The sequence below is a fragment of the Piliocolobus tephrosceles genome, chromosome 3, assembly GCF_002776525.5.
Source record: "Piliocolobus tephrosceles isolate RC106 chromosome 3, ASM277652v3, whole genome shotgun sequence".
Lineage (NCBI taxonomy): Eukaryota > Metazoa > Chordata > Mammalia > Primates > Cercopithecidae > Piliocolobus > Piliocolobus tephrosceles.
This window is the reverse complement of record NC_045436.1, coordinates 106513064-106538488: the sequence shown is the minus strand read 5'-3', so window position 1 is coordinate 106538488 and position 25425 is coordinate 106513064. Positions and strand designations below refer to the sequence as shown.

Below are 25425 nucleotides of genomic sequence, written 5' to 3'. Positions count from 1 at the left end.
GGCACGATCTTGGCTCACTGCAACCTCCGCCTCCACATCCAAACGATCCTCCTGCCTCAGCCTCCCCAGTCGCTGGGACTACAGGCATGCGCCACTATGCCCAGCTAATTTTATTTATTTATTTTTATTTTTATTTTTTTGAGATAGAGTTTTGCTCTTGTTGCTCAGGTTGGAGTGCAATGGCGTGATCTCGGCTCACCGCAACCTCTGCCTCCCAGCTTCAAGTGATTCTCCTGCCTCAGCCTCCCGAGTAGCTGGGATTATAGGCATGTGCCACCACGCCTGGCTAATTTTGTATTTTTAGTAGAGTTGGGGTTTCTCCATGTTAGTTAGGCTGGTCTCAAACTCCCAACCTCAGGTGATCCGCTGGCCTCGGCCTCCCAAAGTGTTGGGATTACAGGTATGAGCCACCATGCCTGCTGCAATTTGGCAGCAGAGAACTGGGCTCTGGAGAAGGCCAGATTTGAAGGCTGAATTAAGTTTCTGATTCAGAAGATAGTTAAGAAGGTCTACTTTATGAAAAACCCACTGACATACTGAAACCTACCCAAACCTGTCTCTTTGGTCAGCAATATGCTGCCCCCTTGCATCTTTCCAAACAATCTTGAGTTTCAATCTATTAACATTCTTTCATTCAATATATATTTATCGAGCCTCTTCTAGAAGTTAAGCACTGAGCCCAGCTCCATAGACAGAGGAGTTTATGGCTTTATGCTCAGGGAATTCACAGTTCAGTAGGGGAGGTAGACACTAATAAAATAATCACTAAAAGAAATATATACCACAAACGCTAATAAATGCTCTGGAGGTCACTAATCGTCCTTTGTTAAGACCCAGTCATGACATGTCAACAATTGTTAATACCCACACCACATCAACCTTTGACCAGGCTGAAGTGCAGTGGTGCAATCACAGCTCACTGTAGCCTCAACCTCCTGAGCTCAAGCAATCCTTCCTCCTCAGCCTCCTAAGTAGCTGGGACTATAGGCATGTGTTACCACACCTGGCTAATTAAAAAAAAAAAAAAATATATATATATATATATAATATATATATTTGTGTGTGTGTGTGTAGAGATGGGGGTCTCACTATGTTGCACAAGCTGGTATTGAACTCCTGGGCTCAAGTGATCCTTCTGCCTAGGCCTCCCAAAGTGTTGGGATTACAGGCATTAGTCGCTGCAACTGTCTAGAAATGAGGTCTATAAACCTAACCAAACTCCTCTCCACTCTCCCTGCTTCCAAATGTCAGCTCTCTGAAATAAACATTCCCTATTATTATGACAGAAGACAGCATTAATAAAGTTTTCACCCACAAACTCTTCCTGCTCTCCAGTTCCCCTCCCTCCACAAACACCCACCTCATTTTCTTTTAGGATAGTTATTTTGGTTTCCAAGGGCAGATACATGCAGAGAAGTTCTTATTTATTTCTCGGCATTAGCTGCTGTTATTGTTTCCGTTTCAATGACTTCTTTCTCTTCCTGCTGTGTCAAGTACACAGCCTGCTCTTAAAAGGCAAAGGCCCCTGTTGTTCTCTAGCAGGGAGGGGGAATTTGTAAACAGAGTTCAGGAATGTCAAAAGGGTGACCCAGATTTGCAGCACCAGAAGAAAAACTGGTTCATTGTGAGTATCCTAAGCAATCACTCAAATGTAGCCTATGCTTGATGTGGGGAACGGATGGGCAGAAAGGTTAATTTCATGAAAATATATATCCTTAATGAGGAGGACTCAGTACTTGAGGACTACAATGCCAAGTAATGTTTATCCCAAGTCCTCAAATTACAAACTATCTCTTTAATGCTTGCCCATTAATTTCCAACCAGGGGAAGTGCAGAATTGATTTTTCTCCAAATGGAAATCAAGTTAACTCTACAAGAAGAAAAACGTTATCCAAATAGAAACGGGCCTGAGTTGTTTCTGTCCTCTTTCTTAAAAGCTTTGGTGCTTACCAAAATTTTTATCCCCTTGAAGACTTGTAGGTAATAGACAAAGACATTATGGAAAAGGTAGATGCATCACAGACTTTCAGAGCTGCAAGTGAAGTTAGAAATCTAGTCCTATTCCCTCATTTTCAGTTGGGGAAGCAGAGGCAGAAGGTGGTGACATGATTTGGCTAACAGTACATGGCAGAGAAGGCACTAGAACCCAGCTCCTTGACTCCCAGGTGTCATGGAGACACTACTTCCAGCAGTCAGGATAAAGTGAGCTCCCTAATAGCTTTTTACTACTACCACCCAAGGTTTCCCTCCAGTCTAGAACCCTGGTTCTGTAACTCTTCCCTGGTATGATCTACAAGGAGGTATGTGGTTGTTCTGGTCATTTTCTCCCTTTCTCTATACTGCACCCTTTCCTTTGGGGGAATCACTCTATGTGGTCCTGGTAGGGTTTAAAATCACTGGGCTTGGCCAAGTGTGGTGGCTCACGCCTGTAATTCTAGCACTTTGGGAGACCGAGGCAGATGGACTGCCTGAGCTCAGGAGTTCGAGACCAGTCTGGGCAACACGGTGAAACCCCATCTCTACTAAAATACAAAAGAAATTAACTGGGCCTGGCAGTGTGGGCCTGTAGTCTCAGCTACTCGGGAGGCTGAGGCAGAAGAATTGCTTGAACCCAGAAAGTGGAGGTTGCAGTAAACCAAGGTCAAACCACCACACTCCAGCCTGGGTGACAGAGCGAGACTCCATCTCTACACACACACACACACGCAAATCACTGGGCTCACACTAGGGTGGGCATACTATTCAGACCAGCCAGTTCTGGTACTCCACCTCCCTGGCACAGACCTTGATCTGGTAGTGGGCATGAGACCCAAATGAAGCCAGAGTTGTCTATATGAACAATATATAGATATTGCGAGAGGGTCTCTCTTCCCTTTGTATATCACAAGTAGTGGAGATGTAGGCTTTGTGCTGACAGGGGTTACCTTTCCCACCATGTGAAGAGAACCTGCCTGAAAAGATGCCAACACACCATGCTCAATAAATGTTACCCACTACAATGTGTATATTCCTCTTTTATGGAAGAAGCCAGGTCTCTGCAGACTAATGGGGAGGTGGGGCAGGGGAGCAAAATCAAAATCAAAACTCCGGTTTTTGTTATACAGTAGCAGTTTACTTTGGGGAAAAAAATCTGTTTTTGTGGGAAGAAGACAGGCTTACTAGGCTGAGACCTGGGTTGGAATCCAGATTCCAGCTGTGCTTGGCAACTGGAATTACTTGGTGCCCTGGGCTGATGTGAAGATCGAGAGAGATCTAAATACATAATTGAGTGCCCAGCTCAAGTAAATGGCAGATCCTTTCAAGTAGCAGCAGTACCTACCAGGAAAGGCCCGTTAAAACTGATTAAACAATGTACCAGAAAAAGTGAAAGCTAATTTGCTCTTTCTCTGTAATCTACATTTATTTAAAAATTTGGGACATTTATCCATAAGATCAAATAGTTAACAGTGTCTGTGCACAGTCCCTCTTATACTTATTTACAGAATAATTTGAAGACACTGACACCTTCAGCATGTGATGAACACCCCTGCAGATTAATCAGAGGTTATGCTTGAGGATGCTGCTACCACAGCAGTGGAATAAACAAAGGGGTAGGGGGGAATCTGTATGTTTGTGTGTATATATATATACACGTGCATACACTATTGACTGAAACTTCGTGACAATTCCAAATGAAGTCTCCATTGTGGCAGAAGAGTCAACAAATGGCTTCACATTCACTCTTAGGTGAATCCAAATATGGTCAGGTGTTAAGTGATTATCGAAAATGTCATCCTTCCCTCCCCTACTTTTTGTGAGAGACGATCTCTGTCGCCCAGGCTGGAGTGCAGTGGCATGATCACAGCTCATTGCAGCCTCAACCTTCTGAGCTCAAGTGATCCTCCCACCTCAGCCTCCTGAGTAACTGGAACTATACGCATGTGCCACTATGTCTGGCTAATTAAAAAAATATATTTTGTAGTGATGGGGTCTCACTATGTTGCACAAGCTGGTCTTGAACTCCTGGGCTCAAACAATCCTCCTGCCTCAGCCTCACAAAATGTGATTACAGGCATAAGCCATCAAAGCACATCTGGTCGCCAGGGATCCCATGGCATCTTCCTGTCCTCCAGAATACATGACAATTTTCTGAATCCAAAGAATATATAGGTTCACTGGACTCTCAACAGTTGGGTATAGAGCAGTTCTGTTCCCAACTTTTTCCTGCCCCACACTGTTCAAATGAACAACTATCTCCATTGACTCTATCTCTGATTACACATGATTCTCAGGTGCGGCCTGAGGGCACCTCCATCCCACCAAACCCAAAGGGTGGTATAAAGAAGGGAGAAGAGGACTGGAAGTAATATAAAAAGCACCACCTCCAGAGACTCTGATACATTTCCTGGCCAACATCCGGCCTCACCCACCAGCTTTCCTCATATTCCTTCCCTTGTTTTAAAATGAAGTAGGTTTTTTAAAAAAGCACAAAACATAAAAAGTAATTTGAATAGACCTGGGATTCAGAAAGCATGACTGGTCACTATATATGAAGTAATGACAAGGGTAGAAAATACAGCTCTAACTTTCCAAAATGTCACAACGAGTTGTATGATCCATGAAATCTTTAGGTAAGAATAGTCTTAAACAGAGGTTCCTGAATTGTGCAGGCATATACTGTAATGTCATCCACATTGAAAACATTAAAAATAGAATTATTTACAAAATCAAGTTGACATTTTTTTCCCTTTTTTAAAAAAGAAAACTTCTTGAAAGTTGTCTTTTCTGAAGAAAAACTACTTTCTTTCTCTAATTGCCTATTATCTTCATACTTCAGAGTTTGGCTCATCTCACCTCCATTCATTTACATGAAACTTTTCCAAGATTATAAGCCACATACAGAAATGGCTGCAAGTGGAAAAAAAAATCACAATGTAATGAAAAAGGAGAGAGCAGGTGCTCTGCTACCAGAGGCAAGTAGTTTTATACACTAATACTCTTTTTTTTTTTTATTTTTGAGATGGAGTCTCGCACTGTTGCCCAGACTGCAGTTGCAGTGGCACGATCTCGACTCACGCAAGCTCTGCCTCCTGGGTTCACGCCATTCTCCTGCCTCAGCCTCCAGAGTAGCTGGGACTACAGGTGCCCGCCACCACGCCCGACTAATTTTTTGTATTTTTAGTAGAGACGGGGTTTCACCGTGTTAGCCAGGATGGTCTTGATCTCCTGACCTCATATCTGCCCGCCTCGGCCTCCCAAAGTGCTGGGATTACAGGTGTGAGCCACTGCACCCGGCCTATACACTCATACTCTTAAATAAATCTTCAGGTTGGCCAGGGTTCCACTGCCACCTACTCTTGTTTCTCATCTTTTGGAAAATAGTTTCTTTTTGGTAGAATGATGCCAAATATGCCATTGTCATGTCAAGATAAACGTGCAACCGCTAAACAAATTCTAACTATAAGAGTGATTAAAAAAATACTTGAAGCCAGCCCACTCTGCAGACGGAGTCTTGGGCTGATACTACTGTTCAGGGTCAAATCCAGAGGGTCACGTCACTTCAATGAGTAGTGGAACTGACTCACACTATCTTTTTATTTATTATTTATTTGAGACGGAGTCTCACTCTGTCACCCAGGCTGGAGTGCAGTGGCGCGATCTTGGCTCACTGCAACCTCCGCCTCCCAGGTTCAAGCAATTCTCTGCCTCAGTCTCCCAAGTAGCTGGGATTACAAGCGCCTGCCACCAAGCCTGGCTAATTTTTTTTTTTTTAGTAGAGACAGGGTTTCACCATCTTGGCCAGCCCGGTCTTGAACTCCTGACCTCAAGATCCACCCGCCTCGGCCTCCCAAAGTGCTGGGATTACAGGCGTGTGACTCACACTATCAAGTGCATAGAAAACCAGTGAGCTAGGCGACAGTACATCCATTTACAAGTCTAAATAGTCCATTCTTGAGACTCTAACATACGTACTTGCTATCAAGGTACTCTTTTTCTTTTAAGTCACAAAACTATTCTGAGCTATAAAATTGAGTTTTTCTTTTTTGAGACAGGGTCTCTGTTACCCAGGCTGGAGTGAAGTGACACAATCACAGCTCACTGCAACCTTGACCTCTGGGGCTCAAGGGATCCTCCCGCCTTAGCCTCCCAAGTAGCTGGGACCACAGGCATGTGCCACCATATCGGGCTAATTTTTTTAATTTTTAGTAGAGACACGGTCTCACTATGTAGCCTAGGCTAGTCTTGAACTCCTGGGCTCAAGTGATCCGATCCTCCTGCCTCTTGTGAGCCACTGCACCCAGCCTGGGTAATTTTTAAAAATGCAGCATTTGTTGAGTAGGGAATCTTGGCAAATAGAATCTAGAGGTTCTTGCAAACTATTTCACTCAGGCTGAAGAAAACTGACATAACTTACTCCACCGTGTTTATTTTCTAGTTTTTTAAACCTCTTAAGGAATATTGTATAAACTATGAAAATTATTTAACTCTTCTCCAGATTCTACAAGGACCATTATTTTTTTGTTTATCACACTGTTATTTATTTATTTTTTTGAGATGGAGGCTGTTGCCCAGGCTGGAGTGCAATGGCACATCCTCGGTTCACTGCAACCTCGGCCTCTCGGGTTCAAGTGATTCTCCTGCCTCAGCCTCCCGAGTAGCCGGGATTACAGGCATGCAACACCACATCTGGCAGGCTAATTTTGTATTTTTAGTAGAGACGGGGTTCCTCCATGTTGATTAGGCTGGTCTCAAACTCCTGACCTCAGGTGATCCACCTGCCTTGGCCTCCCAAAGTGCTGGGATTATAGGCGTGAGCCACCGCGCCTAGCCTTACCACACTGTTCTTAAGACAAATGATAACAAAATCACTTGACAGAAAAACTGGGTGCAAAATGTGTGGCTTTGATTTAGGAGGCTGACTGAAATTAAAGCTTTCTTTCTGAACTTAAACCTCAAAGCTATAGGTAATTTTTTTGTTTTTTTTTTTGAGAGTTTTGTTCTTGTTGCCCAGGCTGGAGTGCAATGGCGCGATCTTGGCTCATTGCAACCTCCGCCTCCTGGGTCCAAGCGATTCTCCTGCCTCAGCCACCCAAGTAGCTGGGATTACAAGCATGCGCCACCACGCCCAGCTAATTTTGTACTTTTAGTAGAGACGGGGTTTCTCCATGTTGTTCAGGCTGGTCTCGAACTCCCGACCTCAGTTGATCCATCTGCTTCGGTCTCTCAAAGTGCTGGGATTACAAGTGTGAGCCACCACGCCTGGCACAGCTATAGGTAATTTAAACAAAATAGGTGAAAAAATTTCCAGCTATAAAATGGACACAATTTAGTCTTAAAACTCAAATAGAATATTGAAACATTTAGAAATAGAAAAAAGCTCAATGCATTCTACAGAATAAAAATGTCCAGTCTTTTCATATATATTTAAAGCCAGTGATCCCATTTTTATTAATATCTGCTAAAACCCATGCAGCAGTTTGTAGATGTAGTTATTTACTCAGGAACAGAGTGAATCTTAAGACACAAAAATAAACTAAATTGTAAGCAGCTGTTTCAAAAAAGACTATACACACATAAAATAGGATTACACACTTTAATCTGATTGACATGGAGGAAGTAGGGAGGACATGAAAGAAATTTAGTTTTAGCTCTGCTTTATGCATAACCAGATGCTCCTTTTCTAAAAAGTATATTGAGGTTTTAAAAAACACATTTATCAGAATACTTTAGGAAACCATACTATGTGTAATCCAGGAAATACACTGTTTCAGAATAGGAAAATCATCACTGGCAACAAAAGATTAAAACAAAAAATAAAGCACCAGGGTTTTGAGCAGTTCTAAGGTGAGTATATCGGCAGAAATAGTGTAAATGCTCTTGACTGGTTGCTATGCAAACATGCTAACGGCGACTGGTCCATGTCTTAAAATTTGTTTTTTAACATGTTTCTTTGGAAAAATGGCAATATTGAGTGGAAGAGAACCTGTCCTTTTAGACACCCAGCTTATTGGCCTGGGTGAGAACAACTTTGAGAACTGGCATGAAAGCAGAGGTCTCACTGAAGTTGCTGGTGCTAACTATGTGGGTATGCATAGTCAATCCTTCTGAGTAGTTTCGAGTTTCAATGCTCCGTGCAATGCTGTGTAAACCACTGGTGATTGTTGGTGAAAGCTGAAACAAAAGTAGAACCAAGAGAAAGAATTAAATTAAGGGAGAATTTCCCATGAGATCCTCCACAAACATTACACCCAGATATTTAAGTGGAACTTGAAACAAACATTATAAAAATGTATAAACCATTTAGCATTTCTAGAAAGTTTCTTGAACCAAGCAACAGTTGTCAAGTAGAACCACGACCAAATGATTTACATAAAGAAGTTATTAATGAATTATACATGTATAAGCCAGGTATTTTATTATAGAAAAGCAGCCCGATTTCCTCTCCAAACTGAAATGCTAATGTCTCTCTCCACTTAAGAGAGCCTCAGGCCAGGTACGGTGGCTCATGCCTGTAATCCCAGCACTTTGGGAGGCCGAGGTAGGTGGATCACAAGGTCAGGAGATTGAGACCATCCTGGCGAACACGGTGAAACCCTGTTTCTACTAAAAATACAAAAAATTAGCCAGGTGTGGTGGCGGGCGCCTGTAGTCCCAGCTACTTGGGAGGCTGAGGCAGGAGAATGATGTGAACCTGGGAGGTGGAGGTTGCAGTGAGCCGAGATCGCGCCACTGCACTCCAGCCTGGGTGACAGAGCCAGACTTTGTCTCAAAAAAAAAAAGAGAGAGAGAGCCTAAGACCTTTAAAAAAATTCTCCTATGCACAAAAAGGAGATTAAAGATTCTTAATCATAATATCTCGAAGGGCAAGCCCAAATTTATTAATTCTTAACCGCTTTTTATAATCCTGTCATCTCTTGAAACTATAAAACCTGTAGTTTTTTACTATGTCATTACTTGGCACAGGCGTCCATACTTTACAGAAGACTTTATTTTGATTTTTTTTTTTTTTTGAGATGGTGTCTCACTCTGTCACCCAGGCTGGAGTGCACTGGTGCAATCTCGACTCACTGCAACCTCCGCCTCCTGGGTTCAAGTGATTCTCCTGCCTCAGCCTCCTGAGTAGCTGGGACTACAGCCATGTGCCACCATGCACAGCTAATTTTTGTATTTTTAGTAGAGACAGGGTTTCGCCATGTTGGCTAGGCTGGTCTCAAACTCCTGACCTCAGGTGATCTGCCCATCTCAGCCTCCCAAAGTGCTGGGATTACAGGTGTGAGCCACCGTGCCTGGCCTGTTTTCATCTCATTTTTTTAAAAAGTTCTAATATACACTCATCTAGATGTATATGCTAATTGTATCTTTTTTTTTTGGAAATGGGGTCTTGCTATGTTGCCCAGACTGGAGGCAAACTCCTGGGCTCCAGTGATCCTCCCGCATCAGCCTCCTGAGTAGCTGGGATTAAAGGCATATCCCACTGTGTCCAGTGAGAAGACTTTATGTTGGATCAAGGACCACACTACTACTTCCACTGTTATATCAACTTTCTTTAGTTTGGTTCTCATGAGAGAAATAGTTATTTTCATCTGATGGAACTGGGTGTGGGGAATGGGGTAGAGGAATGCTGAAATGGAAAAAATAAAAAGAAAGTCCCACTTCTTTTTTTCCTCTCCTTTCCTAGTGCTTTCATTAATAAAAAAAAAACAAGACAATTTTAGAAAGGAATGGTGAGGTGGGGACAAGAGGACAAACATAGTGAATTGACTTCTTACTCCTGGCTATCTTGATAGTTACAGCACATTACCTTATTCATCTTGTGGCTACATTTGGCTTTGTTTTTGTATAATGGCTATCCTAAAAGAAAAGGATCAAGAGTCTCAGACTCTGAGAAAGATTATAGATTCAGTTCCTGGAAAACAGAGTACCTGCCTACTCTTTGATTTCTTGTAACTGGGCCATATAAAAGGAACAGCAGAAGGTCAGTTACCTTATGGCCAACACAGGCCAGTTTGTATTTATACTCTTGTTATGAGAGGGTTAAAATTTCTTTCTCACCACACACACATAAACACACACACACACACACACATACACACATAGCCACATCCCCTTAACCCCAGTGAGTGGAATTCATGATTCTAACACAGCCATGCCCATTCTCTAACTGTCATGACAATTCTGCCCCCATGCATACTAAATGCGAGTGCTGATGAGACAACTGTTTTACTAGCAACTAGGAATAAATGATTGTCATAAATACTTTTCCTCCAAAACTTACTGTCTGTTCCCTAAGTTTATCATACAGAAACTCCAAACGTTTGCTGGCATCATCTAGCTTCCTCCTGGTTTGCTGCAGGAAAGAAAAAACAGATGTTATATTTGAACATTAACTTTTAACCTAAGAACTTGCCCTATCTCATTGCACTAAACCTTATACTTAAAATGTTGAATGGCTTCATTTTATAAAGAAATGGAGGCAACTACAACTAAGAAACTTGAACAGATTATGGCCAGGCGCAGTGGCTCATGCCTGTAATCCCAGCACTTTGGGAGATCAAGGCAGGCAAATTATGAGGTCAGGAGTTTGAGACCAGTCTGGCCAACATGGTGAAATCCTGTCTCTACTAAAAATACATAAAATTAGCTGGGCGTAATGGTGGGCACCTTTAATCCCAGCTACTTGGAAGGCTGAGGCAGGAGAATTGCTTGAACCCGGGAGGTGGAGGTTGCAGTGGGCTGAGATCTTGCCACTGCATTCCAGCCCAGGCAACAGTGCAAGACTCTGTCTCAAAAAAAAAAAAGAAAAAAAAAAGAAACTTGAACAGGTTATTAGAACAGAGATCAATCATCTATCAAGGGTGGAGGGTGGAGAGCGGAGGGTGGAGGGGACTGGGATGAGGAGAGGATGAGACTTCCTTCCAGTGCACGAAAGAGTACTGATTGGGGCCGGGCACGGTGGCTCAAGCCTGTAATCCCAGCACTTTGGGAGGCCGAGACGGGTGGATCACGAGGTCAGGAGTTCGAGACCATCCTGGCTAACACGGTGAAACCCCATCTCTACTAAAAATACAAAAAACTAGCCGGGCGAGGTGGCGGGCGCCTGTAGTCCCAGCTACTCAGGAGGCAGAGGCAGGAGAATGGCGTGAACCCGGGAGGCGGAGCTTGCAGTGAGCTGAGATCCCGCCACTGCACTCCAGCCTGGGCGACAGAGCGAGACTCCGTCTAAAAAAAAAAAAAAAAGAGTACTGATTGGATTTCATAGGCACTGCAAACTCACTTGATAAGGTATATATGCATGTTTGCTTGCACTATATTCACAAGCATCAGGAGGCAGCAGTGGGTCAGTGTATCACAGGAAAGAAGGTCTAAGTACAGTTAGGTGGTAGAAGGCAAACATATCGGTGAACTGTGGAATCTTGTTTTAACCTTTCAAAAATACTACTTAAACACTTAGTTACATTTGTTTAATCCTGCCTTTTTCTAAGCCTTTAAAGCACCAAGAAAAAAAGAAAACTATCTTTTGGCAGCTTAAGATTACTGAGGGAAGTAGTAAAACACATGATTAAATTAAAAAGCTTTTTTTCTCCCTACCATAGTACTGTAAAGTATAGTCAAAGAAACTACTCTAAAACTAAAACCAACAGTTTTAAAATTACATGATTAACTTAATGTTCTACATTATACCACAGCCTCATGTTAGTTCAATATTTATTGACTGCTTACTATGTGCTGTACCAGCGACAAAGTCTTGTATGTCATGCAGCTCATATCCCACTGGGTGAGAAAAGACATTAAATGAACAATATATTGCATGTCAGATGGTGATAACTGCTGTGAAGAAAAGTTAATACAGGAAGAGGGCTACACATGTTGGGAGTTGGGGGTAATAAAGAAAGGCCTGATGGCTAATGGGACATTTGAGCAGAGGCCTTGAACTTGGGAGGAAACAATGCAGATATGTGGAGGAAGAGTTCCAGGCAGAAGGAGCGGCAAGTATAAAGTCCCTGATGCTGAAGCACTCTTGGTGTGTTCAAGGAAGGAATGCCAGTGTGCTTGGAGAAGAGAGAGGAAGAGACAGGCCATCAAGGATGCTACACATCAAGTTGTGTGGCAAAATTACTTTGTGCTATTTAGACATAAAGTGAAAATAAGATAAATCCATGCTATAAAAACCATTCCAACTATTGATTAAAATGAACTTTTGTGGAAAGGAAACCTTACAACTTGCTCAAAGTTAACATGGCCAGGCGTGATGGCTTATGCCCGTAATCTCAGCATTTTGAGAGGCCGAGGTGGGTGGATCACCTGAGGTCGGGAGTTTGAGACCAGCCTGACCAACATGGAGAAACCCCGTCTCTACTAAAAATACAAAATTAGCTGGGCGTGGTGGCACATGCCTGTAATCCCAGCTACTAGGGAGGCTGAGGCAGGAGGATCGCTTGAACCTGGGAGGCAGAGGTTGCGGTGAGCCGAGATTAAACCATTGCACTCCAGCCTGGGCAACAAGAGTGAAACTCCATCTTAGGAAAAAAAAAAAAAAGAAAAAAAATAAAGTTAACCTTATCTAGCTACAAATAGGAGCCCCACCCCAAGGAGGCAAGGGCAGCCAGGCAGGCAGAATATTAGAACTTCTTCCCCAACTAATTATAGGAATTATAGGAACACTTTGTCTTTTATGGTTCTCTACTACCCAGAGCTCCTTGGTATCCAGGAGGAATACAGAATGATGACCGAGAGAAAGGTAAATCATGGCCTGTCTATTTAGAAGTGTGCATAAGGGCTAGCATGTATCTGGTTATCAGCTTCGTCTGCTCTCGTTTCCACCTTGGTCTTCCCATCACTCCCAGAATGTTAGGCACGAAGCTTTCCTGATACTTCCAGTACAGAGAATGGCTTTCCACAAAGCCACTGACCAGCAGAAGGCTGCACATATTAATACTCAATGTCTGATGAACAATAAAACCCAGAAGTTGTTTTTTCATGCAGACAAGAAGCCAATGATTGAAAATATTCAATGTGTGCTAACAGAAAATGAAATTTCACTTAAGACTGACTTTGTGGAATGTTTGTTGTTGCAATACAGGGGTATCCTAAGTAAACTAAGTAAAATCAGTTGCTTTAAATGTAAATATGCCTCCGATATCTAAAACTCTGAACTATCTTTAACATCTCTGCAAAGCTTTAGAAGATGATCTATCTACTTTTAATAATTTCAATATAAGCTCAAAAAGAAATCCCAAATCTGAGTTTCTTGCATAGCACCATTAAGTTCTCTTTATGTGCCAAATACCATTTTGTTGATGAGAGGCAGTAAAGCTCGGTGGTTGAGAGCATGAATTCTAGAGCCAGAATGTCTGGGTTTGAATGCTGGCTCTGACCTTAAGTGTTACTTAACTGCTCTTTGCCTTAATTCTCTTGTCTGTAAAATAAAAATGACAAATCTATCTGCCATAAGTTATTGTGAAGATTAAGTACATTTATATATAAAAAGCAATTAAATATATTTCTATATGTAATACAAACTATGTAAGTGCTAGCTTTATTACTTTTGTGCAAACATTTTAGAAATATACCTTGTAGGACTTCAAGCAATAATTATAGAAGAACTCCATAAAGGATTCCTTTATTTTATTTATTTATTTTGAGATGGAGTCTCTCGCTGTCACCCAGGCTGGAGTGCAGTGGTGCGATCTCGGCTCACTGCAACCTCTGCCTTCTGGGTTCAAGTGATTCTCCTGCCTTAGCCTCTTGAGTAGCTGGGACTACAGGTGCATTCCACCACACCCAGCTAATTTTTTGTATTTTTAGTAGAGATGGGGTTTCGCTATGTTGGCCAGGATGGTCTTGAACTCCTGGCTTCCAATGATCCACCTACTACCTTGGCCTCCCAAAGTGCTGGGATTACAGGAGTGAGCCACCACACCTGGCCAAGGATTCTTCTAATTAAGCAAAATATGATTAAAAAAAAAATACATACAGGGTCTGTTGCTGAAGAAAGGCAGCGCTGAATAAGATCCTCAAATGTGGTCTTTAGAATGAGGTGCTCATCTGGAATAGGTTTCTTGGTAATTTTTTTTGTTGGCAAAGACTGCACATGCTGGAAGAAACACAACAAAAACTGATCAGAAATGACCAGAAGCTACCTTATATACACAATCTTGAATCTATATGATAAACAGAAACTGACAACCTTGTAGATAGACCTATTCAAAATCAAATTAAAATTTAATGTGTGAAAATTTAATGTAGGATAAGTAAAAATAAAAACCAGATATCTAGTACAAAGTGTAGGCACTCTTCCTACAGTTTGGATTTTCATATACAGGACTGGATACAAAGTAGTTGATTAATTAGGTAACATATGTTGGTCAATATTGTTTATAACTGATGGGAAATAAGTACGTGCCAGCAGAGAATAAAAACAAGGCACTGAAAAACACACTTGGCTGGTTAGAATGGCTGCTTGCTCTGCTTGTTGGCTCATTTTCATGTATGCTGGCATTCTTCTATTCTTTTACTCTTAGAGGTTGTTAATTGGGCTGTGATCAAAACTGTAAGATGAAGCCAAAGATTAAGAGAGAAGACATCCCGATGCTGCTGAGTGTACAGATGAAAGAACAAAGAAGAAATGGTTAAGTTTTATTAGTTCATTCTTTCACTCATCCAAAAAACATTAGGCAACTATGTACCAGGCACTGGCTATGTACTACTGGTGAGCCAATACAGAAATGATCTCAGTTCTCAGGGAGTTTACGGGCTAATGGAAGAGGCACAGTTTAAAAACATCATCAATGTATGTAAAATAGCAACTGTAGTACATTAACACTTGGTGGAAACAAAAGATGCTATAACTGAGATTTGACTGAGGGAAGGGAAGGCTCTCTTCAGGAAATTTTACTGGAAGGGCAAAATGGAGTTGAACAGTTAAGTAGGAAAAAAAGAGTATTCCAGATGAAAGGAATAACTGTACAAAGGAAGGATCACGGTAAAAGGGAGTTAAAAGGCCAGTATAGCTGGAGCAGAGAGAACAAGGAGTATGAGCTGAGGCCTTCCAGACAATGTTGAATATTTCGGTCCTTATCCTGAGAACGATGGGAAGCTGTAATGTTTCAGGCAAAGACGAAAAAAGGCCAAATTAGAGATGGATCAAAGTAGATATCAGCAGACCAATTAGGAGGTTCCTGTACTGACGAAGATTAGAGATGAAGGTAGCATGGACTAGAGTAAAAAGGTGGAGAAGAAAGGATTCAAAAAATATTTTGGAGTGATATCGACAAGATTTGGGGAGACAGATTTAAAATAGAGGTTAAAGGGGAAAGTGTATAAAGATGATCCCCAGGTTTTTGCCTGGATTCCACAAAAAAGATTATGGTGCCACTCACTGATAACAGGAAACAAGGAAAGATGACTAAATTTGGGAGGAAGAGTATGAATTAGGTTTTGGACATGCTGAGGTTGAAGTGCCTCCAGGACATCCAAGTAGGCAAGCAGCTGGGTATACAGCCTGGCTGAACACTATGTATCTTTCTCTTTTGATGGTAACTAAGGTTCAGGTCTAGGCGAGTACAGCATGAGAACCCAAGTCTAAACAAATATAAGAAGCTGAGTAGCTTCCCAAAATAACAGGCTTATAATGTTTTTTATTTTTTTTAATAAAACTCTGTAATTTTTATTTTTCCAGAAAGAACCATTTCTTCTCATCTTTGTCAAAATGTTTTTAAAATGCAACTCTTAACATTTAAAAATTCCTCAGGCATATTATCTCTCTCTTTTTTTTTTTGAGATGGAGTCTCGCTCTGTCGTCCAGGCTGGAGTACAGCGGCGCGATCTCAGCTCACTGCAACCTCTGCCTGCTGGGTTCAAGCAATTCTCTTGCCTCAGCTTTCTGCGTAGCTGGGACTACAGGTGCATGCCACCACGCCCAGCTAATTTTTGTATTTTTAGTAGAGACAGGGTTTCACCATGCTGGCCAGGCTGCTCTCGAACTCCTGACCTCAGATGATCCGCCCGCCTCGGCCTTCCAAAGTGCTGGGATAACAGGTGTGAGCCACTGTACCTGGCTTCGGGCATATTATCTCTTAACAGTAAAGTATACTCTTGTGACAAGAGATACAATCTTTACAAATTTGACTTCAATGAATCAAAGACAGAATCAGACAGTAGAACTAAGTTTTTTTACTTGGGCAGGAGTTTGTTTCATCTTCTTATATTGAATTTTGATCTAAGCTCTTTATTTCTCATGAATGGATCAAAATACTTAACTCTGTATGTCTAAGTGTGTTATGTAGAAATGTGTTAAATTTTTCAACATTCAGGACTTTGCCAACTGGCTGTTTGTGTTGTGAAAAGCAAGTAAAAAATGTTTTTCTCTATCTGAAGATAAGGCTGTATTATTAGCTTTTATACATACACATAAAAATATATAACTGACTACATTTTTATTTTCTATTTTAAAGAGAAAAATCTTTGGAAACAGCTTTTGCTTAGCAACCTCAGATGCAGAGATGATTCATCTGATTTTAAATTATGGCTACTGACCTAGCCAAGTTATAGTAAACACTTTCAAATGTATAACCTTCTTTTATGTGGCCATGTAATTGAAAAATAATATACATACATGATCAATCTTAAAAAAAAAAGTTACTATTTTTTGTTTAGTTTGTCTAGATGTTTAATAATAATCATGTAATCGTAAAAGTTAGCACATTAAAGAAAATATACTGAAACACAGCCATCTTCCCATTCCACTTCTACAAATTTACTGTTACCTGGAAGGTATTTCCGATAGGAGCCCCTGGGGCACCTTCAATATTGGGCTTTGAGAAAGATGGTGGCATGCCTGTTTGACCAAGAGGTTGCTGTATGCCATGGAAGGGCTGGCCACCTGAAAGATGTGGCTGTGGGAATGAAGACTGGCTTGACAGTGGTATTGGAGCTGAAGGCTGTTGCTGCAGCATCTGTGACTGGGGGTCACCCAACGGGTTCATGATTGGTGATGTGATGGGAACAGGAGGCATGAAGTTTTCAGGCATCTGTTAAAAGATGAAATAAAAGACACCAGGAGTAAGAATAAAAACGATAGCAAGATTTCTTCAGCTTAAAATAAGGGAGTGAGGTTATACCATGGCTAAACAAATTTTTTAATAGTAGTAGAATGCTTTTTTCTAATGAAATTTTATGCAGAATAAAGTAAAGTAAAACATAAAAATAGAGCTGATTTGGCTAAGACAGATAGGGAGCTCAAACTTGGACTTCTTTGTCTCCCTTTGCCCTCCCATACTTATCCCCAATAAAGGGGAGCTAAAACCATGGCTCTTTTTTTGAGACAGTCTCGTTCTGTCACCCAGGCTGGAGTGCAATAGCACAATCTCAGCTCACTGCAACCTCTGCCTCCCGGGTTTAAGCAATTCTCGTGCCTCAGCCTCCCAAGTAGCTGGGATTACAGGCGTGTGCCACCACGCCTAGCTAATTTTTGTATTTTTAGTAGAGACAGGGTCTCACCATATTGGCCAGGCCGGTCTAGAACTCCTGACCTCATGATCCGCCTGCCTCAGCCTCCCAAAGTGCTGGGATTATAGTCACCATGGCATTTTTGAAAGAGGGTATCAGGTCTGGAGAACTGTATGTAGCAATGTTGGAATCAGAGGTGCCAAGTATGCATGTGCGTGTACGTGCACATGTGTTTAATATGATCAGAATGTAATACCTAAGTAGACATTATTTGGCAATTCTATCACACTAAAAGTACAAAATTCAGTTTCTGATTAATACTAACCTAAATATTGGGATTCTTTCCTCATTTAAAGCCTCCTAATTTTATATTATGGCCTCTCATTAGTATATTTAGGGAAGGAGGTCACTAGGAACTTTTTTTAAAAGTAAAAATGGCTTGGGCACAAAGAAGCATCTAATTTGTGCTTAACAGCTCTTAACAGTTACTGAGATCTGTACAGTGCTCAGCCATGAGGCTATTTCATTCACACTATATGTGACAGAAAAAGTCCAAAATTTAATTGCCAAATTCATGATTACTAGTAGAACCCAAAGACCAAAGTAATTCCAAAAAAAAAAAAAGCAACCCTGAAGACTGAAATTTCCTACTTTTTGAAAGAGGCTTGTTGGGAATTTATATCTTGCCTTCTAAAAGGGCTTTAATTAATATCACCATCATCAGAACAAGGTTTTGATGATACTGTTTTCTACTTCCTTTCCTTCCCTCCATGGATTAGAAGGTGCATGTTGAAGTACGCTTTAAATACATCACTCAGTAAGCTTCGCTTTTAAAAGGATCAGTGAAGTACAGTGTGTTCCAAGTGGCTATGTGGTTAACATTACATCTGTAGGCCATTGGATGAACATCTTTTTCTAGTACCTTCTTCTTTTTGGGTACTCTGTTCAAAGCTGGAGGGTCATTCCAACCATTCTGAGGACCTATAACAGATAATAGAGAACGTATTCCTTTAGAATCCTGAAAGGAAAAAAGTAAAACTGAATCCATCACTTAATACTTCAAAATTCTGCCTTAACCCTGAGATAACTGTCACAAAGGTTTTACCAGCTGAGTGTGGGGATCACTATGTAGCCCTGGATTCTCACACTCACATCTCTTAATAGGAACAAGGCCTTCACTTGGTGGGTAAGATATCTTGACACTGTTTCCATTTAAACTGAAAGAGCTGTGCTAAATTTAGGGTGGTGAAGTTTTTATTTATATTGGTGTATGACTTTCAAAGATCAGTTTACTATTCTCTCCTAATAATGAAAATACAGTGCTAAAAAACAAAAACAAACAAACAAACAAACAAAACACCAGGCTTCTGATATATACAACATATAAAAAACAGAATAAAATTAGCAATCTCCTATTTGCCAAGAGGGCAATTCAACATGAGCAAATCATCTATTCTAAACATGGTAGAAATGTTGTTAAGAAAAAAGCAGACTCCAACTATGTAACACTAGTAATTTTTATCATCTTTGCCTTGGGAATTATAAGCAAAGTAAAAAAGGGTATTCAAATATCTGTGCTAAGATTTTTAATGCCATAAAAAAAATTCCAGGCTAATAGCAAATATAAAATTAAAATACTACCAACTGTAGTAAATTTCCTCTTAAAAAAAAAACACACGCACACACTAACAAATCAAAAAACCCTGCTACTTCAAAGTGAATAATGAACAATAGTAGCAGAACTTATTAAGTATTTTAATGCCAGTATCTTCAAAGAAAAAAGGAATACAACATGCTGGAAATTAGACAGAATAATTTCTAAATCACAATAATTCTTTTACATTTCACTAAGTGTGAGTTTTGATATCCTCTATAAGGAACCAGATACTTGCTAAAGAAACTTTGATGTATGTATATATGTGAAGACAAAAAATTATTCCCTTTCCAATAAATGTTCTTTCAGTATTTTAACTTGCACTTGTTTAACTGATATACATATTAAGTCACAAGAAAACTGTCAAACCAAAGTCACAGAAACTTTAAAAAATACAGATCTTCAACTAACCACCAGCACTTACTTGTCTTGATTTTAAAACATAATTCAGGCGAGGCGCAGTGGCTCATGCCTGTAATCTCAGTACTTTGGGAGGCTGAGGCGGGTGGATCACTTGAGGTCAGGAGTTCGAGACCAGCCTGGCCAACATGGTGACACCCTGTCTCTACTAAAAACACAAAAATTAGCCGTGTGTGGTGGTGTACACCTGTTGTCCCAGTTACTCAGGAGCTGAAGCAGGAGAACTGCTTGAACTTGGGAGGTGGAGATTGCAGTGAACCAAGATTCTGTCACTGTACTTCAGCCTGGGTGACAGAGTGAGACTCTGTCTCAAAAAAGTAAAAAATAAAAATTAAAAAAAAAAAGCAGAATTCATTTCTTAAAAGTTTACTAGGAGACAGAAAATCAGATATGGCTCAAAACAGTCAAGAGTTAACCACAAAATATTAACTCATATGCTGCTTTCTGATTAACAAATTCTTAAACTTCTGGTTCTACATAATCATTGAAATCTCTGCAATCACTTTCTAGTCTTACCCGTGGCTTAAGACAGTCTTGGCATAGTTGTTTTCTTTATGTCTATATAAAACAGACAGCCTTTATAACCAAGCTACTTGTGTAATCATGTAAATTCAATCAGTTGTAAAATTTGATTCAATTAGGAAGCCAAAAAAAAAATTATCCTGATCAGACTTAGGATATCATCATCTTTGAAGTTCACATGCATTATTGTTAATGTCCATTCATTGATTGTATTCAATTATTCAAAGATTTCCAAAGGTACATTTTACAACCAATTCACCTTCCAACATAGGTGCCTGGTCTTGGACAGAATGGTTTTCTGTAGACAAAACGTAAAAATTACTTAACAGTGTTTACCGAAGACATTCTAAACTGTACTCATTTTATAATTGTTTCTTCTCCCTTCATTAATCCCCAGAAAGTGTAAATTAATTTAGTAAGAGAACAAAACTTACTTTTTAACCAAGTCATGTGAAATGTCTTCTAATTAAGTAACCAGTTTTTTGACAGAGGGAATTTATTTGTTAGATCCAATTAACTCTTAAACATCACTTTTTTCTTACTGTTCTTTTTTAAGAGAAAATTTTATCCCTTCATATTTAAAAAACAATGTTTCCCTAATTGTTTGCATTGACTGTTTTTCTACTATTTAACTCATGAAGCTCAGAAATATCACTGAGGGGATAGCACTTCCTAACATATTCACCTAATGTGTCTATTTTGGTATTGTTCAAAGCTGTGAATCCAAATCAGCTATGGAGCTTGTTAAACCACAGATTCTAATTCATTAGGTATAGTGATAGAACCTTAGATACTGTCTTTGCAGCCATCTCCCAGATGATATGAATGCTGCTGGTCCAACACTCTCTTGAAGCAGCAGGGAACTGGAGAAATGGGGTGATTTCTACAAGTCCTACAGACTTCAACCTGCATTTGATAAGGATAAATGTGCTTATCTTAGCACAATGGTATCATTTTTCACTGCTGGATAGAGGAGGCCCCAGTGGTCTGCACTCTGCAGAAACTAATTTCTGGGGTCATGCTGTGCATATAAATGAGAATAGGCCCAGCAAATAATGTAACCACCTCATATGGTCCTTTCTGTAAGAATATACAGATTTATGAGTGAACTCCCATTCACAACTGCTACTAAGAGAATAAAATACTTAGGAATACAACTTACAAGGGATGTGAAGGACCTCTTCAAGGAGACTTACAAACCACTGCTCAAGGAAATAAGGGAGGACACCAATGGAAAAACATTCCACGCTCATGGATAGGAAGAATCAATATCAGGAAAATGGCCATACTGCCCAAAGTAATTTATAGATTCAATGCTATCCCCATGAAGCTACCACTGACTTTCTTCACAGAATTGGAAAAAAAACTATTTTAAACTTCATATGGAACCAAAAAAGAGTCTGCATAGCCAAGATAATCCTGGGCAAGAAGAACAAAGCTGGAGGCATCACGGTACCTGACTTCAAACATTACTACAAGGCTATGGTAACCAAAACAGCATGCTACTTATACCAAAACAGATACACAGATCAATGGAACAGAACAGAGGCCCTCAGAAATAACACCACACATCTACCACCATCTGATCTTTGACAAACCTGACACACACAAGCAATGGGAAAAGATTCCCCATTTAATAAATGGCATAGGGGAAAACTGGCTAGCCATATACAGAAAACTGAACCTAGACCCCTTCCTTACACCCTATATAAAAATCAACTCAAGGTGCATCAAAGACTTAAATTTAAGACCGAGGACCATAAAAATCCTAGAAGAAAACCTGGGCAATACCATTCAGGACACAGGCATGGGCAAAGACTTCATGTCTAAAACAGCAAAAGCAATGGGAACAAAAGCCAAAATTGACAAATAGGATCTAATTAAACTAAAGAGCTTCTGCACAACAAAAGAAACATCATCAGAGTGAAAAGGCAACCTATAGAATGGGAGAAAATTTTTACAATCTATCCATCTGACAAAGGACTAATATCCAGAATCTACAAAGAACTTAAACAAATTTACAAGAAAAAAGCAAACGACCCCATCAAAAAATGGGCAAAGGATATGATCAGACACTTCTCAAAAGAAGACATTTTTGCAGCCAACAGACACATGAAAAAATGCTCATCATCACTGGTCATTAGAGAAATGCAAATCAAAACCACAATGAGATACCATCTCATGCCAGTTACAATGGCGATCATTAAGAAGTCAGGAAACAGATGCTGGAGAGGTTGTGGAAAAACAGGAATGTGTTTACACTGTTGATGGGAGTGTAAATTAGTTCAACCATTGTGGAAGACAGTGTGGCGATTCCTCAAGGATCTAGAACTAGGAATACCATTTGACCCAGCAATTCCATTCCTGGGCATATACCCAAAAGATTATAAATCATTCTTTTTTTTTTTTTTTTTTTGAGACGGAGTCTGGCTCTGTCGCCCAGGCTGGAGTGCGGTGGCCGGATCTGGCTCACTGCAAGCTCCGCCTCCCAGGTTTACGCCATTCTCCTGCCTCCGCCTCCCAAGTAGCTGGGACTACAGGCACCCGCCTCGTCGCCGGCTAGTTTTTTGTATTCTTTAGTAGAGACGGGGTTTCACCTTATTAGCCAGGGTGGTCTCGATCTCCTGACCTTGTGATCTGCCCGTCTCGGCCTCCCAAAGTGCTAGGATTACAGGCTTGAGCCACCGCGCCCGGCCAAGATTATAAATCATTCTATGATAAAGACACATGCACATGTGTGGTTATTGTGGCACTATACACAATAGCAAAAACTTGGAACCAACCCAAATGTCTATCAATGACAGACTGGATTAAGAAAATGTGGTACATATACACCATGCAATACTATGCAGCCACAAAAAAGGATGAGTTCATGTATTTTGCAGGGACATGGATGAAGCTGGAAACCATCATTCTCAGCAAACTATCACAAGATCAGAAAACCAAATACCGCATGTTCTCACTAATAAGTGGGAGCTGAACAATGAGAACACATGGACACAGGGAGGGGAACATCACACACTGGGGCCTGTGGGGGTTTAGGGGAGGGATAACATTAGGAGAAATACCTAATGTAGGTGATGGGTTGATGGGTGCAGCAAACCACCATGGCATGTGTATACCTATGTAACAAAACTGCATGTAACCCAAAACTTGAAGTATAATTAAAAAAAAAAAAAAATACAGATTTGCAGACTGAGCACAAGTCTCCCAGAAATCACTACTTCTTATAGGAAACCAAAGTTTCTAGCAGTGGACAAGAGAAAAACAGACTGACAACACGGCAATCCCAATTGTCAAATACTTAGGGTCAGGCCAGGCCCAGCCTCAAATCAAGGGTATACAATGTCAGTATGTCAGACCCATAACTTATGTGGATTCAGCTATCATTAATTGACGAGGGAGGGAGCAAAGCAGAAACAAAAATTGTGATTTCATTCTGCAATTAAATAGGCTGTAAAAGAATAGAAAAAATATACTGAGTTCAATTGAGTTTGAAATCTACTCAAGAAGCACAGTTTCACAGGGAAACTGTGAGGCGGGAGAGGTAATCCCATAGTTTGAAATCTCATGGTGTAGAGTGCAATTCTAATGTTTACTGACAGATGTTTTTCATACAAGATATAAATGCAAGCCAACTTTTTCATCTGGGGTTTAACTGTAAAAAGGATCAATGATAACTGGCTGTAAGTGATTTTCTATTTTTATCTCAAATGATGACTTTACAACCTAGCTCTCCATGTGAGATATGAGTTCATAACAGTATAGTTCATAAATACCTGGTAAGTCACTGTGTGTGCATTACAATAAAGGACTGACTTGACTCCCGACTACTCATGCACTCTCAAGCACCAGGCTTCAGCTTCTGGTTGAGGGAGGTAATATAATACAAACCTAAAAGTATTGGAAATACACTGGGCTTGACCCTTTAGTCAGTTCAAAACAACATGCTCTCTTCCTGTTCCTCATAAGAAGGTGCAGAAGATGAGAGGACTGCTTTTAAGCTGTGGGTGTTAAATCCTGGGAGGGTATTCAGACTTTACCAACTATTAGCAGCACAAAAAAGTCTGTGGAACTATTTTCTTATGTCCCCTTGGTAAAATGACACCAAAGTCATAATAAAATAAAATTCCAAGTTAGGGGTAAAACTGAATAGAAGCAAAACAAGTCTCTCAAGAGGAACAGTCAGTTGGCTAGCCTGAATAAGTTAAAGGGGGGTGGGGAAGGTCTGCTGAATAGAAGGTAATATTTTATAATTAAGTACCCCTCTCCCAAAACATATGCCTGACTAACTCCTCCTAACCTGAAACCATGCAATATATTAAGCTATGTGTTTTAGTAAAACCCCAACAGTCCTTTTGTTAATTTAACGTAGTTTTGTCTCAATTATAATTCTAACCCCTTTCGATTCTTTTTGCTTTTATAGATTTAGATTTAGTGACTTTTCTTAAAAAAACTTCTCGTACTCAAGGATTGATTTTACTTATTTTATTTTTGAGAGAGAGTCTCGCTCTGTCACCCAGGCTGGAGTGTAATGGCACAATCTAGGCTTACTACAACCTCCGCCCCCGGGGTTCAAGTGATTCTCCTGCCTTAGCCTTCTGAGTAGCTGGGATTACAGGTGCTTGCCACCATGCTTGGCTAAGTTTTGTATATGTAGTAGAGATGGGGGTTCATCAAGTTGGCCCGGCTGGTCTCAAACTCCTAACCTCAAACAATGCACCCACTTTGACCTCCCAAAGTGCTGGGATTTCACAACCTTTTACAAACAGTTCAACTGATCTCTACTTTATAGAGACATCCTTTAAAAGCGACAGGACATAAAACAAGCTACCTGAAGAATATAAATATCTACAGAAGACCGTAACAGGGAGATTCATTATGGATGTGAAAAACGATACTCTTGGTCAACACTTAAAAAAAAATATCAACACAGTACATTTTAACCTTGAATAGAAATGTCTCAGAAAACTGGAGAGGAGATAATCCCTCCCTATCCTTTTTTAACTCTTTCGAAAAACTATAAAGTGGGGATGAATATTTTACTCTTTTTAAAACATGACATAACTTTAAGGGCATGGAAAAATGATTCAGGGTGTAATATTAAGAAAAAAGTAAGGTCAGGCGTGGTGGCTTACACCTGTAATTCCCAGCATTTGGGAGGCCGAGGTGGGTAGATCACCTGAGGTCAGGAGTTTGAGACCAGCCTGACCAACATGGTGAAACCCCGTCTCTACTAAATACAGAAAAATAATCTGGGCTTGGTGGTGCACACCTGTAATCCCAACTACCCGGGAGGCTGAGATAGGAGAATCACTTGAACCCGGGAGACAGAGGTTGCAGTGAGCTGAGATCATGCCATTGCACTCCAGCCTGGGTGACAGAGTGAGAATCCATCTCAA

General features: G+C 40.5%; 1 protein-coding gene across 23 annotated transcripts in view; it reads right to left on the bottom strand.

Annotated features, from left to right (window-relative positions):
- Positions 1-7559: 7559 nt before the first annotated feature.
- The window catches only part of SEC31A (SEC31 homolog A, COPII coat complex component), a 75565-nt gene continuing 57699 nt past the window's right edge, over positions 7560-25425 (bottom strand). For 13 of the 23 annotated variants that reach the window (XM_023222446.1, XM_023222452.1, XM_023222449.1 and 10 more), the window contains 5 exons: positions 18350-18408; positions 16746-17009; positions 13955-14074; positions 10256-10327; positions 7560-8151 (listed from right to left, as the gene is read on the bottom strand). In XM_023222446.1, the coding sequence (XP_023078214.1) occupies positions 7972-8151; positions 10256-10327; positions 13955-14074; positions 16746-17009; positions 18350-18408 (695 nt within the window). In that variant the 3' untranslated portion in view covers positions 7560-7971. Of the gene's footprint in view, positions 8152-10255; positions 10328-13954; positions 14075-16745; positions 17010-18349; positions 18409-20017; positions 20322-25425 lie in introns of those variants that run through there. The other 10 variants (XM_023222436.1, XM_023222435.1, XM_023222443.1 and 7 more) reach the window with 3 other exon arrangements.